Source organism: Petaurus breviceps, unplaced genomic scaffold (assembly GCF_028583685.1).
Source record: "Petaurus breviceps papuanus isolate PSGF00001 unplaced genomic scaffold, PetGlider_PUasm1.0 551, whole genome shotgun sequence".
Taxonomy (NCBI): domain Eukaryota; kingdom Metazoa; phylum Chordata; class Mammalia; order Diprotodontia; family Petauridae; genus Petaurus; species Petaurus breviceps.
In genome coordinates, this window is record NW_027186372.1 from 7,158,421 (window position 1) to 7,182,655 (window position 24,235).

General features: G+C 38.7%; 1 protein-coding gene and 1 long non-coding RNA gene across 4 annotated transcripts in view; one reads left to right on the plus strand and one right to left on the minus strand.

Annotated features, from left to right (window-relative positions):
- LOC138172645 (uncharacterized) overlaps positions 1-24,235 on the plus strand; it is a 237,588-nt gene that overhangs the window by 15,716 nt on the left and 197,637 nt on the right. The gene's annotated exons all lie outside the window — the stretch shown is intronic.
- Positions 1-24,235, minus strand: part of CREBRF (CREB3 regulatory factor) — a 50,991-nt gene that overhangs the window by 15,588 nt on the left and 11,168 nt on the right. For 2 of the 3 annotated variants that reach the window (XM_069102360.1, XM_069102358.1), the window contains exons 2-4: positions 14,582-14,767; positions 5,236-5,361; positions 2,332-3,418 (exon numbers count right to left, since the gene is read on the minus strand). In XM_069102360.1, the coding sequence (XP_068958461.1) occupies positions 2,332-3,418; positions 5,236-5,361; positions 14,582-14,590 (1,222 nt within the window). In that variant the 5' untranslated portion in view covers positions 14,591-14,767. Of the gene's footprint in view, positions 1-2,331; positions 3,419-5,235; positions 5,362-14,565; positions 14,768-24,235 lie in introns of all 3 variants that reach the window. The other variant, XM_069102359.1, reaches the window with a different exon arrangement.

The window sequence follows — 24,235 nt, forward strand, 5'->3', positions numbered from 1 at the left end:
CCAGGTGTTTCTGGGTGGGTGCTAAGTGTCTGAGCCCAGATTCGATCCACAAGTCATCTCGACAGTGGAGCCGGTGCTCTTACTAGCTGTGCTACCTGGCCGCCCCATGACTGTCTTTACTTAGGACCCACAGCCATCCCTGAGGTGGGCATAACAGTTTCAGGCAAAGCACACTGTGTGCTCCTTTCTTCTTCCCTTCCCAAGAATCTTTTAAAATGTGAAATCAAGGGGCGGCCAGGTGGCACACTGAGTAAGAGCACCGGCCCCAGAGTCGGGATGACCTGAGATCGAATCCAGGCTCAGATACTTAGCACCACACCCAGAAATAACTGGCCATGTAACCTTGAGCAAGTTACTTAACCCCAATTGCTTAAAAAAATTTTAAAAATGTGAAATCAAGAACATTAATGGCTATGTTGAAAGAGAAAAGAAATCACAAAGTGTAACAGGGTCTGAGTGAGGAATGCACACTGAGGCAAAGAAGGGAAGTCCTACTGGATTTGTTCTGATGATCATGGAATTTACTGCCTGACAAGTAAATGAGCAAGAGGGTTTTACTTGTTTTTTTTTTTTTAATAGAGGCAATACTGCATAAGGGATAGGATGCTGTAACTGTAGTCAAGGAAGACCTGGGTTCAAATCCCATCTCTATCTGACATAGCTGTGTAACCAAGGGCAAGTCATCTAACCTCTCTAAACTTCATTTTCATCAACAGTAAAATGGGAAAAATAATTTGTCTTGGTACCTGCTTCAAAAGGCTGTTGGGAAGATCAAATGAGAAGTTCTACACAGAGCTTTGCAGGCCTTAAATTACTACATAAATGTCAGTTATTATTATTATCACCAGCTAATGATGTCACTTTTTCCTCTACCCTCCTTTTTCTCTATTCTGGAAAACATAGAGCTTACAACCTTCATTCTTATTCACTACATGTCAGAGCTCAATCTGACCAGTCCCCATTAGCACTCAAAATTAGTTTCCCAACTAGAAAGTCCCCTAAGTTATGCCAGAAATCAAAATTATCAGGGAGAACATGAACATTTTTCATGCTGGCAAGCAAAACAGAAAACCACTATTTTCCATCCCCAAAACACAGGAATCTTAGAATATATCAAAGATGATGGATAATCCTTATTCTTTCAGGTCTAAAGTTGAAATCCCTATGTAAAACGACTCGGTTGCCTCTAATAAAAGGTGAAACATCTGGGTAAAAGAAACCACTTCTAACCAAGAGGTCAGAAGGGGAAAAAAACAACCACCACACAACCAGAATACTGAATACCAATGTTTATACTGACTAAAATTCCAGAAATTTTTGCTCCCAAAATTAAGACAGTAAAGATAATATTATAAACAAAGAGTATCCTTTGAATATTAGATTTTTTTAAAGTTCCTTTGAACTGAATGTTATGTCTTATGCAGAGCTATTTTAAATTTTTATGAAATTATTTCAATAAATTTGCCAAAATTAAAAAAAAAAGACAGAATGATTTTCATTCCTTTCTACAGTTTTTAATTATGCCTTTCAGCAGTGTCATTTTCATGTACAAGATCTACACACTGAGAGCAGAAGAATGTCTAAGGGCTAACTTCCCTTCTTTTTTCCCCTTTCATGCCCAGGTAATAATACACACAAATAATTTTTTAAAAAATCTATCCCTAAAAGATCCTTCATTACCTTAAGCCCTTCCCCTCCATTTATATATTCTCACTCAAAAAAATACTCCACAAATGAAAACTGCAGCAGAAGCAAAAAAAATTCCTTTTTTTCATAAATGAGAACCACATGGGCATGAGTAGTTGAAACTGACACTAAGTCAATTTAGGGACTCCTCCTAATTTATCTCCACTATACTGGAGGGACACATCCAGAAATATAATTACTTTCATGCCAATGGATTCTTGGCCTCTTTGGAGAGGTAATGAACAAGGTGACAAGCCAGAATGCTTGATGTAAGATAAACTAAGAATTGGCCCTAAAGCCTTAAGTATAATACACAAGCAGATAACTACTCTGAAGCTACTTACAGTCAAAATGCCATGCAATTGAGCCTTTCCAGTCCCCAAACTAACAAAGTAAAGAAATCACCCTTAGAAATGCTTTCCCTGGGCACCTAGGTGGCACAGTGAGTAAAGCGCAGGCCCCCGGAGTCAGGAGGACCCGAGTTCGGTTCCGGCCTCAGACACTTAACACCCACACAAAAAAACTAGGAGTGTAACCTTAGGCAAGTTACTTAACCCCAACTGCCCTCTAAAAGGCAAAAAAAAAAAATGCTTTCTCTTTTAAACAATTTCTGAAAACTCTGCTAGTTTATGATTTTTACAATACCTGGTTCAGAGAAAGTGTCACTAATATCATCATCTTTGTCATCCTCATAATCTTCCTCCTCCTCTTCTTCCTCTTCATTTTCAGATAGCTCGTGTTCGCTGCCAAACCCTTCATCATGGTCTTCATCATCAACATCATCTTCATCCTCTTCCTCCTCCTCAGGGCTGCATTTGGCTTGCTGCTCACTCAGGGTGTCGGAAACAAAAAGAGAATAATTGTGCTCTTCTTTTTTCTGGGATGGGTCTGAGACTGACGTGCTGGCAGAAAGGCTGCTGCTTTCTCCTGACACAAGTAGCCCTGCAGCCTCCTGGGGAGGAGGGCTGAGAAGCAGTTCTTGGGTTTCTTTAAAAGGCAAAGTAGGAGTTATGTGACTCTGAAGGGCTTCCATTCCTTTTTTTTCTTGTCTCTTTGCTACAGCTCCACAGTAACAGGTATTTTCCTTTGCTGCATCAGCATGAACCTGGCTTACCAAGGGCCGAGTCTGCTGAACTTGATTGATCTTTACCTTTGCCTTTTTAACATAGTCTTTACATTCAACATGAAAATTCACCTTTTCGTTATGATACAAGTTGGTCTTCACCATGATTTGTGTGCTTGATGTGGGTTTGCTTGCCTTTTGGACACAGTCTGACAAAGGAACCTCAGCCTGAACAGTCTTAGATGAGCACACTGGGGCAGCCGCTCGGCTTGCTATCTTTTTCCCAGATAATGAAGAGGTCAAGGGGTTCTGTTTGACACTAAAAAGCAAGTCAGGATAATAAAGGGAATCAGACACTGGCTGAGAATCCTCACTATTAAGCTGGGCCAAAGTTGGAGTTTTACTTATGACTTCTTCATCTTGGTAGGGACTAGAAAAGTCATCAAGACCCAGGTAATCCACTTCTTTTGTTCCCCAGATGTCACAGCTAGTCAGTTTAGTATACTTTGTTAAGTCTTCACAGTATGTATCCCACTGTTCCCAGTTTGAGGTTAAAGCAGCCTCATTATCCAGGACATCTGTGAAAGTCTCCAGATTTTCAACATCTTTGCACTCCTCCAAAGAAAGAAAATTGTCTCTGGGATTCTGTTGGTAGTTCATTTCTCTATCCTGAGTAGGAAAATGGGACCAAAAAAAAAGAGTACCACATTTTAAGGAAAAAAAGACACAATTCCCCATTCTCCTTTCTCTTATTTATAATTGCTATGCTAACTTGATTTGTTTTACTTTAAGGCCAAGCTATGTATATAACAATTCTACATAATTTCCTTATTTCTAAGAACTTAAAAAAATAAGGAAATGTGTCACATTTAAGTAGTTCTTGATGCTAGAATTTTTAAAATAGTCTTCCTTTAAGTCTGGGGTAAGGTTCACATATTCAGGGCTCTTGGTTTTCTACTATAAATGCTTCCCATGAGGGATCTATGATGTCACAAATATGGTTATTTCTGCCACCAATGCATCTCATAGCCCTTCTATACTTAACAAACTGTCTTCGTGAGTTTCTGTGGCTAAAAACATTCATCACCTGAAGTCCAGTCTTTTCTGGACAAGCCTTTCCACACTTGGAAAGGCTTGGCTGGTCTTCAGACAACAGGAACGCAGGCTGTCACTTGAACTATACTCAAAGCCTTTACAATGTTGTAAGACCTGAGGGATTCTATATTACACTGACAAAATCTTTGATAACTCAAGGTTACCTTCATGCCACAATGAGGCACTAAAAGACTTCAGTGGACATACTAGAAATACCACCACTGAAAAAGGTTTGTTCTTTCTCGTTCCTTTATACTTAGAAAAATTTGGAATCTCTTTAGCAGCAACCACAGTAATGTTGCATAGCTCATCATGGAAAACTAAGCTGTCTTATTAAGAGGGAATTTAAACAGAGGCAAAAACAAGATCAAAGATAGTTGAAACCTAACCAGGAATAAGGCTCAGGACAGAACCTTGATTTTCATGCCCAAATGTGGATACAGCATTCTTGCTGTATGATTCAATAGTAACAATACTTTTCTTATTTAAAGTGTCCAGTTTCCTCACCTACATATATTTGACAAACCTATTCAAATATCACTTATAACGCTATTTTTATCTGACTCTCTCAACTTCATACCCTCGAATATTAAAGAATGTCATGCTCTCTAGTTTTAATCACTTTTACTTCTTCATTTGCCAGATGGATCTTAATGGCCTTATGTGATTTTTCAACAACTATCTTCCCTTAGTAAATTCATGAGGTTTATACATAGCTCTAAAAAGCACTAGAATCAGGTTGTTTGGGGTTTTTTTTCTTGATTAAAGGGGATATCCCTTGACTCACTTCTTAAAGAGGTCTATTCACTGAAGGGGTTTTGCCTCACTCAAAGTGAGATCCTGTAAAGACCATATAATTTAAAAGAGCCAACCAAGGTCTCTCACTGCATCTAGAGCCTTCTCCAGTCATCCTGATCCATATCTGATCACTAGACCCAGATAACTCTGGAGGAGAAAGTGAGGCTTGTGACTTTGCACAGTCCTCCCTCACTCAAAGTCAATTGCAAGTCAGGTCATCAGCTCCCTGATGTGATATTCTCTTTGAAAACAAAGGATAAACCACTATACAGCCACAGAACCAGGCTTATTAGAATCAAAACTGACCTCACACTCATTCTTGTTCTCCACCTACTAGCTTCTCAATTAAAACAAAGCAAACAAAATGCCACAACAAAAACACACATACATCTTAAATCAATCAAGAGCCCAGGGGGGTTGCTAGGTGGCACAGCGAATAGAGCACTGGCCCTGGAGTCAGGAGGACCTGAGTTCAAATCCGTCCTCAGACACTTAACACAAAAACTAGCCATGTGACCTTGGGCAAGTCACTTAACCCCAATTGCCCTCCAAAAAACAAAAAATAAAATAGAGCCCAAGAAAGCATCACTTACCAGTTCATACATGAAGTCTGGATCTGAACTGTTTGCTAAGAGATCTGTGCTCATCAGAGTCTGTTCTGAAAATGTGTGGCTTCGAAAGGCATCCCCAAAAGGCGGGTCCATTCCGCTTACACTAGGCTGCAATGAAATTATTTTAATTTTAAAAAACTGAAGTCTTTAAGAACTCCAATTTTATTATCCTTCTTTTTAAAAAACAATCTATAGTTTATCTGCCCTTTTAAAAGTATTTTTTAACAAGCAAAATTTAAAAGTTTTGCCTATCTAACTCAATTTACATCAGGTGAACAATTAAAAAAAGTAATTATAAGCTGGTCATTACATAAGAAATTGCGATGGTTAATAAATAGCATTAAACTTGAACCACCAAAAGATTATTTATCCATCAACGAGAATTACAATCTATGGTACTCAGCAGGTGCTTTGTATACAACTATATATAGTGTTTTGTAACAATAAACTCTACTAAAGAGATCTTTTCTGTTCTAATTTCCTATAGTAGGAGAGTTCCCTGTTATTTCTGAGGGGATGAATAGATTATTTAAAATTTCTTGAAACTGTAATTTTCATTTTTCCCCTATAGAGCAGCAAAAACCAAGGTTACCATATGTGGAATTGGGAAATGGCAGGATGACTTTGTCCTGGTAATAGCAGTTTGAGGGTGGGGGTGAGGGGAGTTATTAGCAATTGATAGTAGGAGTGTGCCTCAGGTCTTTTTTAGTGTCACACTATGTTAGTAGCAACTAACAGGTCACTTGAGTCACACTGCCCAACACTAACAATTTGGGCCCCTGGAAAGGACAAGAGCTCAAAGAATTCATCATACCTTAGGAGCTGCCCCTTCTGACTTCCCATAAAAGCACTTTATAGTTTCTATCCTGTTATTAAATCAATGTCACCCATCTCTCCTGGTTAGAAGAGGAGAAGAGTGTAGAGAGTTGGAGGCCAGGAGTGGAATGAAGTAGAGAAGCAGATCATTAGGAGGGGAGCACATCAGTAGCTTAAATAACCAGAATAGAAACAGGAGTGGTTTCATCATAGGGTCCCATTTATTGGTTCAGTAGCTGCCTTCAAAATAAATCTGGTTCAAAAGCAATCCCTATCATTTTGCTCAAACAAGCAAAATTACTTTTATCTACTTTTTGTGCTTTTTAAAATGTATGCAATGAAAACATTTAAAATAGTTTTATACAGGCAATCAAAAGCTAAGGGATAGTCTTCAGATGACAATTAATTAAATCTCCTATAACCTCTGCTTTTCATCGCCCCTCTTCTGAAACTGGCTTATGAGAACTGACGTGGCGTACCTAACGGTAAGGAAGATGGTTCCCAGTTATTGTTTTAACCACAAGAGAGGAAAGCTGCCCTTGGCCCCAGGAACCAGGAAGCACTATACTTCGTGCTTTGTAAAATAATCTGCCATTAACTGAGGTTAGCAGTGGCCTCTCCTACCTGTCCTTTATTTTGAAAGATGATGCTGTACTGCCATGTTGATAGTTATCTGAATGGGCAGAGATAGATCCATACTGCATACAAGTAAGGTTAGTGAAGAAAAATGAGTCAAAAGAGCCTTGTTGCCAAGGTGACAATCTTAACATGGGAAAGGAACCTCAGAGGGTATCTAATTCAATCTATACTTGAACAAGAATGCCCTCTAAAACCTATCCGAATGTTCATTCATGTTTGCTTTAAAACTTATATGGGGTGGGGGACTAGGGGGTGGAGGCCCACTACCTACCAATACAACCCAGTCCACTCTGTAAAAGCTGTAAGTGTTAGGAATCTTTTCTTACATCAAGCCTAAATTTGCCTCTGAAATCTCCACCAATTGCTAGTTAGTTCTGTCCTCTGGGGACAAACCAGTACAAGTTTAACACCTCTTCATTAAGACGGGGCTTTAAACATTTCAAAAGAGCTATCAAACCCCTCCAAAGTACTCTTTTCTTCAGGCTACATATCCCCAGTTCCTTCAAATGATCTTCATCTAGCTCAATTTAAAGATCCATTATCATCCTGGTTGCTCTCCTCTGGATTCTCTCCAGGTTATCAACATTCTTCTTAAAAAGTGCCCAGAATGGAACATAATACTCTGAATGTGGTCTGATTAGAACAAAATACAGCAGGAGTATCAATTCCCTTATGCTTCTCTTAGCCTAAAGTTACATTAGCTTTTTGGGCTACTCTATCATACTGTTGACTTATGTTAAATCTGAAGTCCACTAAACTCTCAGATCTTTTTTCAGAAAGACTGCTATCTAGCTATTCTTCCTTCATCTTGTACTTAGAACAATTATTTTTGAAAACCTAAATACAAGACTTTATATTTATTCCTATTAAATTTCCATTTATCAGATTAGTTTTTCATTTCAGCCTACTGAGATCTTTTTGGATCCTAACTCTCAACATGTCTGCCATGTCCTCCTAACTGTGCAACCTTCAATTTTGATAAGCATGCCATCCATACATTTATCTAAGTCATTGATAAAAACATCAAAAAGTATGAGGTCACTCCACTAGAAACCTCATTCTAAAATGACATTTAATGGCTACTCTGAATTCAGCCATTGAACCAGCTCTGAATCTGCCTAAATACTACTGTCTCAACCACATCTCTTGTATATAAGAACACTGAAGATTTTGTCAACTTCTTCTAAAATCTAGGTAAACTATATATAGATAGCATCAGTCTAATAACTAATTCAAGAAAGAAAATAAGGTTAGTCTGATATGCTCGAATGGATTTGTAATCTCAATGATATGGAAGTTCTTTCCAATGATGCAGACTGCAAACCATCCATGCCTGACTATCTTGTCCTTTCCCTAAAAGAAGTTTGCCGCAGGACTCCTGCCAATGAGCGCGCCTTCCTTGCCATTTCCTAATATTGTGAAGATATTCATGGAGAACAGCAGCGGCACACCAGTCTTCTCTTTCTCTTGCCACACAGGGAGTTCATTTCCATTTTGTCATCCATCTCTGTGATCACATCATTGACTCTAGTGGCTCCTTCTTGTAGTTCCTTTTGCTGAACTGAAACCTGCTCCCAATTGTCTTCTGAGCAATATTCAGGTTTAATGCTTTGGAGACTGTAGTGATCCCCAACATTTACCCATACAATAGAAAAGGTAGAACACTGGTATTAAAAGTCTTTGGCTTTTGTTTTTGAAAGGGGTTTGGGGTTCTCAGAGGAATCTGGAAATTTCCTGAAGGTAATTCAGACTTCTCTTCTTGTTCATTTCTAAGAGGCCTTGCACTCATCAACCAAGATATACTGATAGATGAACTGAAACGCTGTCAACTGAACTGTACACCATGACTGGACAACAGGCATTCTTCATTCACTTGGTTTACCTATGCAGAAGTTAGACCAAAGTCTTTTGAGCCTTTCTCCCAGGATGTTCAGCAATATTCCAAGGCTTGTTGCAACCAGAACAATGTCATCCACAAACAGGAGCATCTGAAGGACTTCACCATGTATAAGGAATACCTCTTCAACTTGGACTCTTCAATGGATCTCCTCCATTAAACTGTCAAACACCTTTGATGTATCCCTGTTTTGTACCTTGCCCGATACAAATGAGTAAAGGGTTTCTGAACAATGTTATCCTGAAGAATGCTGGTGTATGGGTGGTACACATCTTGTTGGAAGAGAGCCTTTAAGGTGGTATTTTGCTTTACCAAATCAAATACATATAATCAACAAACAACGACAGTGGAATCTTGTATTCTCTGTATCTTTCAGTCAATTTGTGATGGTAAAGACATAGACTTCTGTGGAACATCATTTGTGAAATCCTGCCTGTTCCATATGAATACTTCATCAAGAATGTACCCAAAGCATATGCAGATTGTTCTCATAAAAATTTTATACAGATGGAAAAGTAAGTATATAGGTCAGTAGTTAATGTTCTCTCAATCACCCTTTTTTAGTATTAATAAAGTCTGAGCTTTTTTCCCCCTATACTTTTTATTATCTTTTCCCCCTATACCTTTAGTATCTTTTCCTCTTTCACACAGCCTCAGTACCCTCAGAGCTGTATTGATCTCCTCTGTGTATATGTGGTCTAATCTAGCTGTCTGGATTAGTGTGACAACCTGCTCATGAAGCCATGCTGGCTTTATGTGATCCCTGCTTTTCCAGAACCATCCTTCAAGAATGCTCTAAAATTTCACCAGCAATCAAAATCAAACTCACTGGCCTATCATCTACAAACCTCAATCTCCTCCATTTTTTTGAAAATCAGGCTAATATTTGCCTTTTTCCAATTCAGCACCTACCCTGTTTTCCATAGTCTTTTACAGAACATCAACAATGGTTCAGCAAACACAGTTAGTTGTCAGTTGCTGCAGCTCCCTGAGATATAGCTCGTTTGGACCTGGCATCCTGCCCTCTCGCTGCTTTACCGCTCACCTTGAATTTTCAAGTCCCTATTACAAGCCTTTTCAAACCCCATCCTGTCTTGTCCGACAGACAAGTTGAGCAGTTCTACCTTTCTTACCCTCTTCTTTTTCATTCAATGGCTAAACCCTTCTTTTTGGTGTTCTTAGGTTTCCTTGCCAGGCCCAAATGATTCTGAACTTTAGAACACTTGATCCTATTTTTTTGCAGGTACATTAAAAAATATCTAATTAATGCTTTTATACCACATTCACTTCCTAATAGTCTTTTTCCTCCTTCCCCCTCTTTATCACTGCAGTACTTTTCCTTACAGGAATGTGTAACCTGTGCTTTCCTCAACCAGGAACTTCCTCTAACAGTGTCAGTAGATAGACAGTATTGACTTAATAGCTAAGGCTCAAGGAGTTGCACTTAGAGTGCCTGACTACTCTTACAATACTATGCTATGCTGTTGTAGACATCCTCGATTATCTACCCTTCCATCTTCTATACATACCTTTTAAAGATCTAAGTTGGTCAATACACCTATATCAATGTCTATAAACAAATCTCTTTTCCATATTATCAGAATAGGTTTTAGGATTTTTTGTGTCTTCAGAATTTATTCTTGATAGTTTTCCATTCTCCCTATGTTGACTTGTTTTGCAGAACTGTAACACACAAAATCTTAACAATCTGATGTTTTAGCTTTCCACGTTGAGGGTATGTCAGACAATGCCCAGCTTTCCTTTTCTTCTCCATAACAAATTCTAAAATAAAAGTCCCTTTCCCTACAAGATTCCAATAATTTGTACCCCAGTAAACAGCTGTTCCTTGTACATGAGAATCAGGTCAGATGAAAAATTCACTTCATTGGTTCCTCAACTTTTTGAAGGATGAAATTATTATTAAGGCAAGTCAAGAAATTAGGAACTATTCTGCTTTGGGCCCAAAGAGACAATGCTTCAGCAGATGTTTGAATAGTGTAAGTCTCCATCACTGTTAGACCATAACTCTGTGCCAGGCTTTTAATCTGCTTCCTCAAATCCTCACTTGTGTCCTCTTATTGTCCAGTACTCTGTTGTATAATCAGATGAAAGTATTTTTTATGCTTATGCTTCCATTGATCTTCGCTAAGATTATCCCCGCCATGTTTCCCTCCTCCGCATCTTGGATTTCCTAACACTGATAGACATCTTCTGCAGCTATGATGCTATCCCCACATGCCCTTTATCTACTCTGCTCCTTTGGAATAAGTGATGTCCTTCCAGATTCATATTTGAGACAGAAGTCACATTCAGCTACATCTCAGTAATACTTGTGGGATCAAATTTGCTCTCTTGAATTGGGATTTCTAGTTCACCCTGCTTATTATACATATTTCCTACATCTGTTTATCTGAGGCCATGGGTTTTATTTCTAGCTTCTTGCTTAGATTTGGTATCCTATGAATATCTAGGCATCTCTACTGCAAAGTCCTCTTCTCGCTATGGTGTTTACCTTGACCAAACAAGATAGACATTTTTCTCCCTCCTCATCCTTCAGATTGGCAAGAAAGAATCCAGGCAAACAGCTTTACCAACTTTGATTAGGTGTACTCCATCTCTTACCAGGAGTCCATCATTCCTATATTTCACACTGTGATCCAGAAATCCAAAACCTATTCTCACAATACAATCTTTTTTAGCCACCTATTCACTTCTCAAATCTACCTCTCTCTTATGAAGTCTTTGCCCTTGATCAGCGGCAGAGAAAAGAATACCAGCTGTGCCCCTGAAGTTTTCAGTTTCTTACCCAAGACTTCATAAATCCTTAGCAATGCTCTCTAAATTCCTTTTAGAAGCATTGTGTCTACCTAAGTGAATGACCAGATTAGACAGCAGTAACATTTACAAAAAGGAGTAATTTTCAGAGACAGATTGAACTAATTAGGGTAGCCAAATGTGTTTGGAAGCTACTAGAAAGAGGTGTGGCCAATCCATATAATTGTTTTTAGGTCAATAGACATTTTTTCATGCTCAGTCCCTTGATAATTGGCTCTAGAATCCAGAGAGATTGGCCAAGCAAAGGAGTAGGTGCCCTAACCACTGAATCTATCCTACCAACAGGAAGATACATTTGTTTTTGTTTTGTTCATTTAGTCTGTACAATCCCTATCCTGTATCCCCAAATCGTCAACTTTATTATATGCTTGCTTATTTAGCTGAGTGAGACAGCCATTGGGTTGGTATGGGGTTAGAGGTTGTGAAAAGGAAGAAAGGCCCTACTGAAGGGGTCCTTTTTTTTTGCTTTTTTGGAGGGGGGAATGCAGGGCAATTGGGGTTGACTTGCCCAAGGTCACACGGCTAGTAAGTGTTAAGTGTCTGAGGCCAGATTTGAACTCAGGTTCTCCTGACTCCAGGGCAGGTGCTCTATTCACTTTGCCACCTAGCCACCCCAGGGGTCCTGTTTTACCTTCTCCAGGTCCCAAACTCCAGAACCCATGATGATTCTAAATAGTCAAAATGTTAACTACAAACTCTAGGTCCCTGCAAGAAATGACACCTATCTGAGAGAGTCTCTGTATTGTAAATCCATCTGGAAAGCAGATAAGGAGGTAATTTGGTAAGGATGACATGAAATGAAAAATGTTTAGAAAGAAGGGAGGAGAAAGAGGAAAAACAAAAAGAAGTAAGAGAAAAGGTTCTGGTAGAAGTGGCTCACAGTAAGGAAAGTATTAAGAGAAGGAGGTCCTGAAAAAGAAAGTAGTTTTGAGGTTATTTTTAAAAATTGTTAAGAAGTAAGGAAACTAATATGAATTGATTCAAGGGGATAAGGGTATGAATAATATCAAGATAATGAACTAAGTAAAGAAAAAGTAAGAAAGGTCTAGAAGAAGAGACAGCTTTTCTTTTGATCTCTCATCACTATCTCCTTTTCAGCCTCACTTTATGCAACAGTTTAATGGGTATAAGTGGAGGGGAGTATAGAGGAAGTGGGGTCTTGGGATAGAGGTGAGAGAGCCATGGTGGTTTAATGATCAAAAACAGGCTTACGGAAGTACTTGTTCTGTTCTAGCCCTGTAGCAGATGTCACTGCCAGTGTAAAAGCCAGCAATTCCCATCACCCTCCCAACCTTCTTGAACATATTCCTTGTTGCTGAGTGCTGAGTTCTTGAGCTACAGCCAAGGAGGAAACAAGGAGCAAATGTCAGAACATAGACAGACTCAAGGGCAGGACTAGGATCTGCTGATAGTGGAATGGGGCGAATGGTCAGAACAAATGGATGTTAAAAAGAAATGGAGTTTAGTACAGGGGGTTATAAGCATGTATGGGGATGGGTTTAATCAATTTAACTGATTAATAAAACTAATTAATTTGATAGAAATACTACTCCTACTTTATAGTATAGGACAATAGTGTCAAACTCAAACCAGATCAAAATGTAACTGAAATTTTTCTTTAAATAAAAATACAATATAGATGATAATCTGTGGTTTTCCAAGTCAATTAGCTGCCTATAAGGGATCCATTTTTATTTGAGTCTGACACCACTAATGAAGCATGCTCATGTATTGTTAAAAAGGAAATGGGATGATTCCTGATTTGGACAGTCCCAATCCTTGAAACCCAAAGATAACTGACTGACTAAGGTTCAAGTAGGATATACTCTTATTGAGAAGCTACTCCTTTTCAAAGGCCTACAAAAATGAGTCAACAGCCCAGATCAGCAAAGAGTAGACCTGTATTTGCGCAGAGGGGTGGAAAAGGCCTGTGTAGTCTCCCCTCCACCAAAAACTAAAAATGGCATGGAGGCATATGGGAATTACATATATTCACCCATAGCATCTTTTGAGCACAGGTCAGAGACCAAAGATTTGACAGTGGACTTCCCAAGACAAAGAAATGAGAGTAGCTGGGGAAATGATGGGAGTTCTTACAAAAGTACATGGCAGAAGCAGACATATGCTTGCCCTCTTAAGCCCAAGAGAGAAGTTCGTGAACAATGTTCCTGATCCCACCAACCTCCTGGGAAGATGAGAGGGGATTTTGATTTTCTATGTAACATGATCCTGAAATCTAGCCTTCTGGTCAGAGAAAGGAGATACACCAAGCAGTGCTAGTCTTGAAGGATACCTTTGGGTAACATCAAGTTTGAAAGTTCCCAAGTTTGAGAGCTCAGAGATCCAGCCTTCTAGAATGAATTAGCATTGCTAAGCAGTGGTGTCTCTTGGAGAAAAAACGGCACTGACAAGGCTCTTGCTGCTAGAGATAAAAATCTTAATACCTTGCAAACTGTTCCATGTGTTCTTCAGACATTTAAGATCTTATAAGAAGGTGACTGTTCATCCAGCTGTTCTAAAATGTATTTGCTTTCTCAAGGAAATCTAAATTTCAAAGGGGTGCATACGGTGTAAGGAATAAGAATTTCATTGTAGTAACAAACAGTTGTCTTGCTGGCAACTTCAAATTTAGCTCATTTCAAAGAGGATATTACAAGTGCCTTATGAGTACTAGGTGTTTCTTTGTGGGTTTTTGTGAGTCCTTTCCATCTTCCATATTTTCTGTAGAGTAAAACTGCTGTTCTCCACCCATATGTATGATACCTTGATGTATGGGAGCTGGGGGTTCTATTACTCATAACATTTGTGGAAATAGAGGACAAGTTGTGTTTGGAGATTTTCCCAGTGCAAACTCCAAGTGGGGCAACAAGCCAAAAATGAGAAAATGACCCTTTTAGGTTAGCCCACAGGATGCGACCTGGTCTGTGTGAGCCCAAACACATAGGAAGCCTTCTGCTACAAGTTACAGAAATATAGAAACTCACAGAACCAATGGCACTGACCTCTGCTGAGCTCAAATATAAAGAGGACTACTCATAGTAGATTTACCAGGGATGTAAGAACTTAGAACACCAATGGCACTGACCTCTGCTGAGCTCAAATATAAAAAAAAAAAGACTACTCACACTCAGTAAGATTTACCTGAGGCATTTCCAAGCCCAGATCCTGAGAGTCTAATTCCAAACTTTTTTTTCTTGCTTGTAGATTCCTTTCCAGCTTTAAATTCACGATAAAAAATAATTTATACAATAAGTGGCAGGTTTTCACCGGAATACCTTCAGTTCAATCTCTTGGACCTCTGCTTTCGTTAAGTAGTTCTGCATGAAACTAATGAATTAAAAAAAAAAAGGTAACTTTACTGAACTCTAAAAAAGCTTAACCTTTCAAAAATAATCAAAATCACATTAACAGAACAGAGTAGATAAGCAAAAAGCAGAAACAAATGAAAACAGTAGTACAGTGTTTGATAAACCCAAGAATGTAATCTACTAGGGTAAGGACTTCCTATTTTTAAAAGAATTGCTGGGAAAACTGGAATGCAATTTAACAGAAATTTGATTTAGACCAATATCTAAGCACCATATACCACAATAAGCTTTAAATGGCTTATTAAGTATAATAAGTATTTTCCTTTTTAAAAAAATAGGATATCAAAAGGAAATACCTTTTACATTTGTGGTTGCAACAGAATTCTTAATCAAACAAGGAACAGAGATCATCACAAAAAACAAAATCAGACTTTACATGAAATTTAAAAACTTTTGTATAAAAAAAAATCCTTATAGTATAAGATAAGAAAACACTAAGTGGGGGAAAAACACCTCAGCATCAAATATCACAACCAAAAATAAAAAACCCAAGATATACAGGAAAATGACACAAATAAGATCAAGATCCATTCCCCCAAAAAGTGGTAAAATGGTATGAACAGTTTAAAAAAAATTACAAAATATAAAGATATAAAAAAGAACTCCTCTACCTTACAAGTAATCAAACAGATTCAAATTAAAATAATGATGAAATTTTACCTCATACCCATCAAACTGGCAAAGATGAAAAAAGAAATAATTGAATATTCGAAGGACCATAGGGAGACAAACACCAACATTCTTTTGGTGGTGTTCAATTTTCTGGAAAATAGTTTGGAATTATACAGAAGTGACTATCCTGTTTATACCCTTTAACCCTTCAATCCAACTACTGAGCACAGACTTATAATGAAGTTAAAGGCAAGAAAGTATGCCACAATGCAAAATATGCAAAGCAGCATTTTGTTGTTGTAACAAAAAACTGCAAACCAAATAACCATAAATTAAGGGAACAAATTTTGGTACGTGAAAGTAACAGAATATCACTGTGCAGTAAAAATGACAATTATAAAGAATATGGAGAAATACAGGTAAAGTTGTATGAACTAATGAGCAATAATGATGTTAACACTAGAAAAAACTAAACTGAGTAACTATAATGATCAAAATCTCAGAGGATACAAATAGACCCCAAGACATCACAAGGTTGCACTGCTGTTATTACTGTTGCTGCCAGGGAATATACCCTCCAAGACCTCTTCCAGCTTCTACACTGCCTCCCACTCCTCTATTATAACACTTTCATTTTACATAGGAAGAAACTGAGGCCTCAAAGAAAAGGGAACGATTTGCCGGAAGTCACAGAGGAAGGCTTATACAACTCACAATGAAAATGAAGTTATGCTAAGGTGGATTCAAATTGATCCCAAGTCTCAAAGACTTACAGACTGCTACAACTAGAAGGAACCTTGGAGACTACCCTGTCCAATCTCCTCACTTTATAGTGTAGGAAACTAAGGTCCTGAATAAATATAAGAACAAGGACTACCCAGGTTTTAGGATTCTGAATCCAGAGTCCTTTTATCCAGATTGTTGAAATCTGGTGGTCTGAAATATGGCCAAGGTTCACGGAGTACTTCCACAGCAGAGATTCCAGTCTCATGAGTCAGAATAAGTTGAAGAATGAGGAGGACCCAAGACCCCTCCCAAGTAAACTCTGGCCCCAAGTTTCCCTGCTCTAGGGAAGGCAGCCCAGAAGCCTCCTCTGGTAGGGCCCAAGGTCAGGGGCTGCCTCAGCCTGCAGCTGGTTAGGGTGGGGGATAGACAGGCTGGAACCCAGTCTAGCCTTACTGGTCCTCCTTTACAAGCCTAGACAGTTGTTGAGCTCCTCCTCTGCGCGGCAAGAGCTGGCCCTCCTTCCCCATATGTAAGCTAGTTGGGGACTCGGGTTCTTTTATCCATGGCCTTGATCCCCAACAACCCATCACTCAAGGAACCGCACGAATAGCTGGAACCAAGCCACTGCATGCTCGCCCCAACAGGAGCTACTCCTAACTCCCTGACCCCATCCTGTCACAGCTCTTCCCAATACTTCTTACCCAGAGAAGAGTTATCAGGGCCCTTTAAATTTCCCACCTTCAGACAAAGCCTCCGAATTTAAAGATCTTTTTAAAAATTCCACAATAATAGTTCTTAATATGGGTGCCCTCACTCTGTTAGAAGTTGATGTGACCACCTCCCCCCCCCCCCCAGTGATGAAGAATAAAGTTGTTCCTCTTGGCTTCCTAGGTGCCCTGCTTCTTTTGATAAGGTAAAATGAGAATAAATAGAGTTCTAAACATAACATGGTAGCTGCTCCCTTTGCAGCATACAATGGACTCCGATAGAATGTTGTCCGGTTGTCCCTGTTTCCCCAAATGCCAAGTCCCCCACAACCTCTATGCATTTCTTACAACTTGCAATCATTTTTCAGACATGCTTGATGAAAATCCTTACAGTTTGGCTATGGAACTGGTCACCTTCCGAAAAGATACATAGCTTTTAATATGACAACTCAACAAAGAAAAGAATATAAGGTTTGCAGGATTACAAGCTTTCTGAGGGCAGGGATTGTTCCATTTTTGTCTTTGTACATCCCAGGACCTAGCATGGTACACCTTGCATATAGTAGGTACTTAACACATTTGCTGAACTTAATTGAGAAGGAAAAGTTAAACACAAAGTTAATATGTACTAATATCTTTAAATGAAGAACATCTGTGGGGAAAACTTTCTGGGCTGATAAGCTCTCAATCTGAAGGGAACTATAACAAAAAAGCTGCTCTTTGAGGATACTTTGTTGGCTACTTCTGAAGAACAACACTTATAATGATCTCTTTAACATAAAAGCATATTGTAACTAATTAGTAAAGTACATTCAGTAATAATAGCCTAAATATTAATTCTCACTTTTACTCTTTCCAGTCCTTTGCAATTTCTCCAGATATTGCTGCAGAGATAATTAGTTCTCTCTACCTGTCCTTGGTTGGGTGGGCTAAGGCAGAGGGTGCACAGATAGACACCTCCTAATCATAAGAGGATATCCTTCAGATAGATAAGTAGGTATTCCCAGCAGTGGAAAGGGAAAAACAGTTGACAAATTGGATAAAGTGCTGGAAAGGGTATCGGGATCATTAGTCTAAGCTCCTCATTCTGTAGATGAGAAACATAAGACTCAGAGAGATTAATGTGACTTATCAAAGACCACACAGATGACCAATAAGAGGCTGAACCAAGACTCAAACTTGGATTTTCTACTACACATTCATTATATGTGCTGTCTCCCAATTCCGGTTTGTTAGCAAAGCAACAACTTCACGAAAATGAACCAAATTGTCAAATTGGAACTAGCACCAAAAATACAACTCTGAGTCCATGCAATACACACCTACACCTTCACTGCTCATAAATCCAAAGGTCTTTTCAACAGTTGTTAACAGGCATGCCCCACTGAATCTAGGAATTTCTGCCAGTCCCTTGGAGTTCAAAGAAGAAAGTTGTTTATTTATATTCATCTTCACAGGTCATGCATGGACGATTTTTTAAAAGGCAGCTTACTCCCCCACCCCATCTTTGAAACACTAATGGGAACTGATATCCCAAAATACCATTCAGGAACTTTGAAGGTCATTTTTTTTTCACAGAGCATTGATATAGGACACTCCTAATAAAGAAGAGTAAATGTAGTAGAATTCTTTTTATTAAAAGTAGGGTAAAAGGCTCATAGGTCTAGAACTTGAAAGGACCTCAGAGACCTTCTAATTCCCACATCTTATAGAAAAGGAAATTGAGGCCCAGAGAGATTAATAACCACCCTGTTAGGTAGATGCTATTATTATCATCACCATTTTACAGTTGAAGAAATGAGGCAGACAGTAGTTAAGTGACTTGCCCAGGGTTCAGAGGTAGTGTCTGAGAATTAATTGAAATTTGAGTCTTTCCTACTTCCAGGACAGCTTAGTGGCACAGGGGACAGAGTGCTAGGCTTGGAGACAGAAAGACCTGAGTTCAAATGTAGCCTCAGACACAACATCTGTGTGACTATAGGTAAGTCACTTAACCCTGTTTGCCTCTGTTCCCTCATCTGCTAAATGGGCTGGAGAAGGAAATGACAAGCCACTTCAGTATCTTTGCCAAGATAACTCCAAATGGGGTCATGAAGAGTCCTATGTGACTGAAACAAGTAAACTTTCCAATTGCAGGCCCAGAGTTTCATCCACTTCACCGTCCAGCTGCCTCTATTAGAACAATGACTGTCCCCACACGTCACACACGCCTTTTTCTCACAAATCTGGCAGGCAAGGACAGTTTTTGCCTTTCTTTTCATTCCTGGTACTTAGCCCAGTGTATGGTCTATGGTAAGTCCTTAATCACTATTTATTATCATTCCCATTTAGCAGAATCTGAGGCGGTAAATTTGTCCAATGTCATAGTTAGATGGCAATATCAGAGTAAAACCCAGTTTTTCTATATCGAAAAACTTTTTATTTATCACCACATGTACTTCCCCCTAGCAAAGCTGAAGAAACACTTGAATGACCCCCAACTTTCAACTGGATAGATGACACTACCTTTTTTTAATAAATGGAGGAAAGGTAAATACTCTCTGCCTTATTTTACTCTTATAAATTCAAGCTGAGTTTCTGTTACTTTCTTCTTTTCCCTTAGAAGAGGAATATATCTGAAACTTCAAAGGATGAAAATTCCTAACTCCTCATTTAAATAAATGTCATCTCTTTCCTGTAACTTCCTTACCAAGGATGTAGAAACATTTTACCATCGGAATTGTGCCAAGAAGTTTCTCTTCAGGGTTTAAAGAGGCCACTCAAAATATGTCTACGTTAAGATGTTCCTTTCTTGAATTCATTCCTCAGATTCATTCTGTGAAAGTGTTTCAAGTATACTCTGTGAAGATTTCCCCCATATACTTTTTCACCTTCACCTTTTCATCTCTATCCTCATCCTTTTGAGACCCTTGGAGCACTAAGTGCTAAAGTTCCTTTCTTCCAGTTCTCCACTTCTCCATGGAGATTTGGTTTTAAAGGGAGGCTGAGGGAACCAAATCTTCCCGGAGGAGAAGGCAAGGAGAGAGTTGACTATAAAGTTTACTTATCAATCATGGGAACCTCAAGCTCACTTTTTTTTAACTGAAGCTAAATATACTATATATGAAATTGCAAGTAAGACAATACTGAAACAACAAACCAACAGCTCTCTGCAGGTCAGAGATCTTTTTTTTTTTTAAATAAAGAGGCAAATGTCAGTCAAATAGCTAATGGAATTTCCATGTAATGAGTGATTCTGATAATAAGGCATCAGAAAATAGGGGAAAGTGCTCTAATTTTCAATCTTACTGAAATGATATTGCTGTTAGTAGAGAATTTCAGAAAAGGAGGGAAAGATAAAGGCAAGACTGCAAGTTGTGTGATGAGAGCCCTTTTGAGGGACAAAGTCTTTTGTTTAGAGATGGACAGCCTATATGAAAGTAGAGTCTCCCTTTAGAATAAAATGGATTGAGAAGAATGGAAGATCTGCTGGATTCAGAGAAAAAACTGAGTCCTGGTACCCCTGAATGTAGGTATGCCAAAATATTATAGAAAATATAATTCAAATACTATATTCCAGTACTTACACAACTCAAAAAAGCATCTTTGCTTGATCTTAAACTACAAGTTTTAGAAGTTGTTTTGGGGAACAGGTTTCAATTAGAAATAGATAAACATAACAAATTGAATTCTCTTTGGTTAACTCCTTTTTTTTATTTTGGACTTTTCCTAAGCTGAAGATATACTGTAGTACATCTTTTTCATACCTAGATAGTTAATTGGTACAGTGTATATACAGAGCTAGATCTGGAGTCAGCAAGACATTATTTCAAATTCAGTCTCAGATGCTTGCTAGCTCTGTGACTCTGTATAAGTCACTCAACCTCTGTACCTCAGTTTCCCCACTTAAAAATGTGAGTAATATTTACATCTTCAGGGTTGTTGTGAGGATCAAACAAGATAATATCTGCAAAGCACTCTGCAAACCTTAAAATGCTATATAATGCTAGCTTTTTCCCCCATTCTAAAACAGTTTAAGTCTAGTCTGGATTTTGGAAAATAGTGAAGCAAGAAAAACTGAGGCTTAAATGCTAAAACATTTTTTAAAATGAAAATATTGGGGCGGCCAGGCAGCATAGCGAGTAAGAGCACCGGCTCCAGCGTTGAGAAGACCTGGAGATCGAATCCCGGGCTCAGACACTTAGCACCCACCCAGAAACACCTGGCCGTGTAATCTTGAGCAAGTTACTTAACCCCAATTGCTTAGGGGCGGCCAGGTGGCTCAGCGAGTAGGAGCACTGGCTCCAGTGTTGGGACGACCTGGAGATCGAATCCTGGGCTCAGACACTCAGCACCACACCCAGAAATAACTAGCCGTGTAGCCTTGAGCAGGTTACTTAACCCTGATTGCTTAATAAAAAAAAAAAAATGAAAATGAAAATATTCAGAGTAGAAGAATCTCACTGGTAGGGATTACTAAGGAATAGAAAGTCACTAGGGAAGATCCTTTACATTTTCTCATTTTGCTTTTACATCAATTCATTTCCAAATTAGGTCCCTCTCCCCTCTCCAATGACCCTTCCCTTTGTAACAAGTATCATTTTTTTTAAAAAGCAATTGGGGTTAAGTAACTTGCTCAAGGTTACATGGACAGTTATTTCTGGGTGTGGTGCTAAGTATCTGAGCCCAGATTTGATCCCCAGGTCATCCCGACACTGGAGCCGGTGTTCTTACTTGCTGTGCTACCTGGCCACCCCAACAAGTATCATTTCATTTTTTAAAAACAACACGGTTCTTTTTCTTAATTTCTTTTTTTGTTTTACTTTTTTTTGTCTTTATTAATTTGTTTAACTTTAGTTTATAAGATTCATTTCCACAATCCCTTGAGTTTCAAATTTTCTTCCCCTCCCTCCTTTCCTTCCCTCCCCCTCCCCCGCCAAGGCAGCATGCAATCAAGTATAGGATCTGCAAATACATTAGACATTAGTCAGGTAAAAACTACAGTTTTACAAAACCAAGCAGCACACTGAACATGTCTGAGAGTATGTGCAGTAGTCCACGTTCACAGTCCTCTACCTCTGCAATGAAAATAGGGAAGTGCATTTTCTCAATTCTTCTCCTGATTAAGAACGATCACTATATAGCTTTCATTTGTTTCACTGTTCTTCCCTTTCACATTATTGTGTATATGGTTTTAATTATTTCATATATAATCTAAGGAAGATGACCTGGCATCTCTGAGATCTTGGGCATATCAGTTTAGGGCCCTAGGCATCATTTCCTCATCAGTAAAATAAGGAATTGTCAAAGATATCTGATTTAGCAGAAACCCAGACTGCAATCCACTCTTATTGTTACAGAGATCTGATCACACTATTCCCCTACTCAGAAGTCTTCAGTGGCTTCCTACTGCCTACCAAGTCAAATTCAAGTTCCTTTGCCTGGCATTCAGTGTCCTACAAAATCTGATGCTATCCTGGCTTTCCAGATTATTGCTCTCCATTAACTTCATACTCCAGCCTTGTCCTCTCATTTTTCCCCCTACACATTCCCCGTCTCTGTGCTTTTCTTTACAACACGCCCTGTGTCTAGGTGTCCTCTTTTCTTGTTGAATTCTCATCATCCTTTAAAGCCCAACTGAAACAATACCTCTTCTATAGCCTTCCTGAACCTCACCACCTTTCTCAGACTTCATGTAGCAATTGTGTCATATGCCTCTAATGAGGCAATATGATACAGTGAAAAGGATGCTGGATTTGGCTTTGGTAATAAACCTCAATTCAAATACTGCCTCAGACGACAAAAAGTCATGTGAAAAGGAACAATCCAATCAACTGGTGTTTTTTTCTTTTTGTCACCACTTGACTTCTAAGATCCTCAAGTTTCCTCATTTCTAAAACAGTAGCACCTACCTTCCACAGCTGTTGTCAAAACGGAGTCAAGCGCAAAATTAACTCTTAGGTAGTTCTTGTCAGTAAGCTAAGTTGGTCAGAGTATGGGTGAATGGCACCACAGTAGATTTTACAAAAGACATTATTTTTAAGATCCTGAACTGAATTTCTAACTTCAGGCAACAATCTCACAAATGCATATCTCTGATCATATATGATGACAAAAGGATGAGATACGATAGGAATTCAACAATAAAAGATTAGGAGTAAAGCAATCTGGAAAGGCACCAGGTTTTATAGGGAACTGAATGAACAGGCACAGAGTGGGCACTTAATAAATGCTTGTTGACTGACTGAAAAGGATGTGTTACTTCACTCATGATTATAATGTATAAAGGGTTGTCATCTGCACTGCTGGAAGGAACACTCATAATTACATCAAAACTCTATTTAAGGGTGTCATATTTCTTTATAGAAATATGCAAAAAAAATAAATAATAATCCCTCCATATAGAAAAAAGAGTGAAAAATATATTCTTTGCACAGACATAGATATGGAAGGCTGATAAATTTAAAAGTATAATCTTTTGCAAGAACAAAATATCATAGCAATATTGATCTGTCTCAGATTTTAGCCAAAATCCCAACCAGAACCCACCTTGGAGCCAAAAAACTCTAATGGAAACACACGTCACTGAAAGTCTGCGCCATGTTAGGGTATTTTCCTAAGAAAAGCATGCTTTGCTATAAAAGATCTAAGCATCAGATGAAGGAGGGAGAGATTTTTTCAAAGTAAAATTTCGATTCGGAGTAGAGGGAACACCTTCGCCTTTCAACACTCTTTATAATGGTACAAGACACATGAAACTTTATTGTGTTACTAGAGGTGTACTCAAACTCAGCTGATGGCACTACAGAAACGTCCTCAAGGACCTCTGATGAGCTGACGGTTTTTTTTCCATTTTCTCAACTCATTACTCTTTTCACGGGAATCATCTGAGAATACACCAGAACCCCCCTTCAATGTTCTTCAGCAGATATTTATTTAACATTGACTATATAGTTTTTGAAGACCCACACTGAGAATCATTGGTCCATCTGATTAGATTCTGGAAGGCACTTTAGAAGCCAAGTCCCCCCAAATCTCTAATTCTACAGATGAGGGAGATGAGTTCTGAGATAAAACTTCTGGAAGACCTCCCAAGTCTCTATAAAAACTTTACTAACAATAACTCTGTCTCACAACAGAAAGTGTAGACTATTGCTTTAGATTTAGCAGTATCACCTTGATTTTGGAAAACCTGATCCTATACCAAGTGAGTAATATCCTACTAATTCCTTTTTGATAGGAATATTATTTGCTACTCCTCAGATACTACCACCAAGAAGATGTGTAGCCCAATCAGGAATCCTGGTTTCTCTAGAAAGCACAATTAAGTCTAGCTCTCTGGAAACAGGGTGAACTATTTCAAGGCCAACCCCGTCAATAGGATCAATCACTTAATATATCTC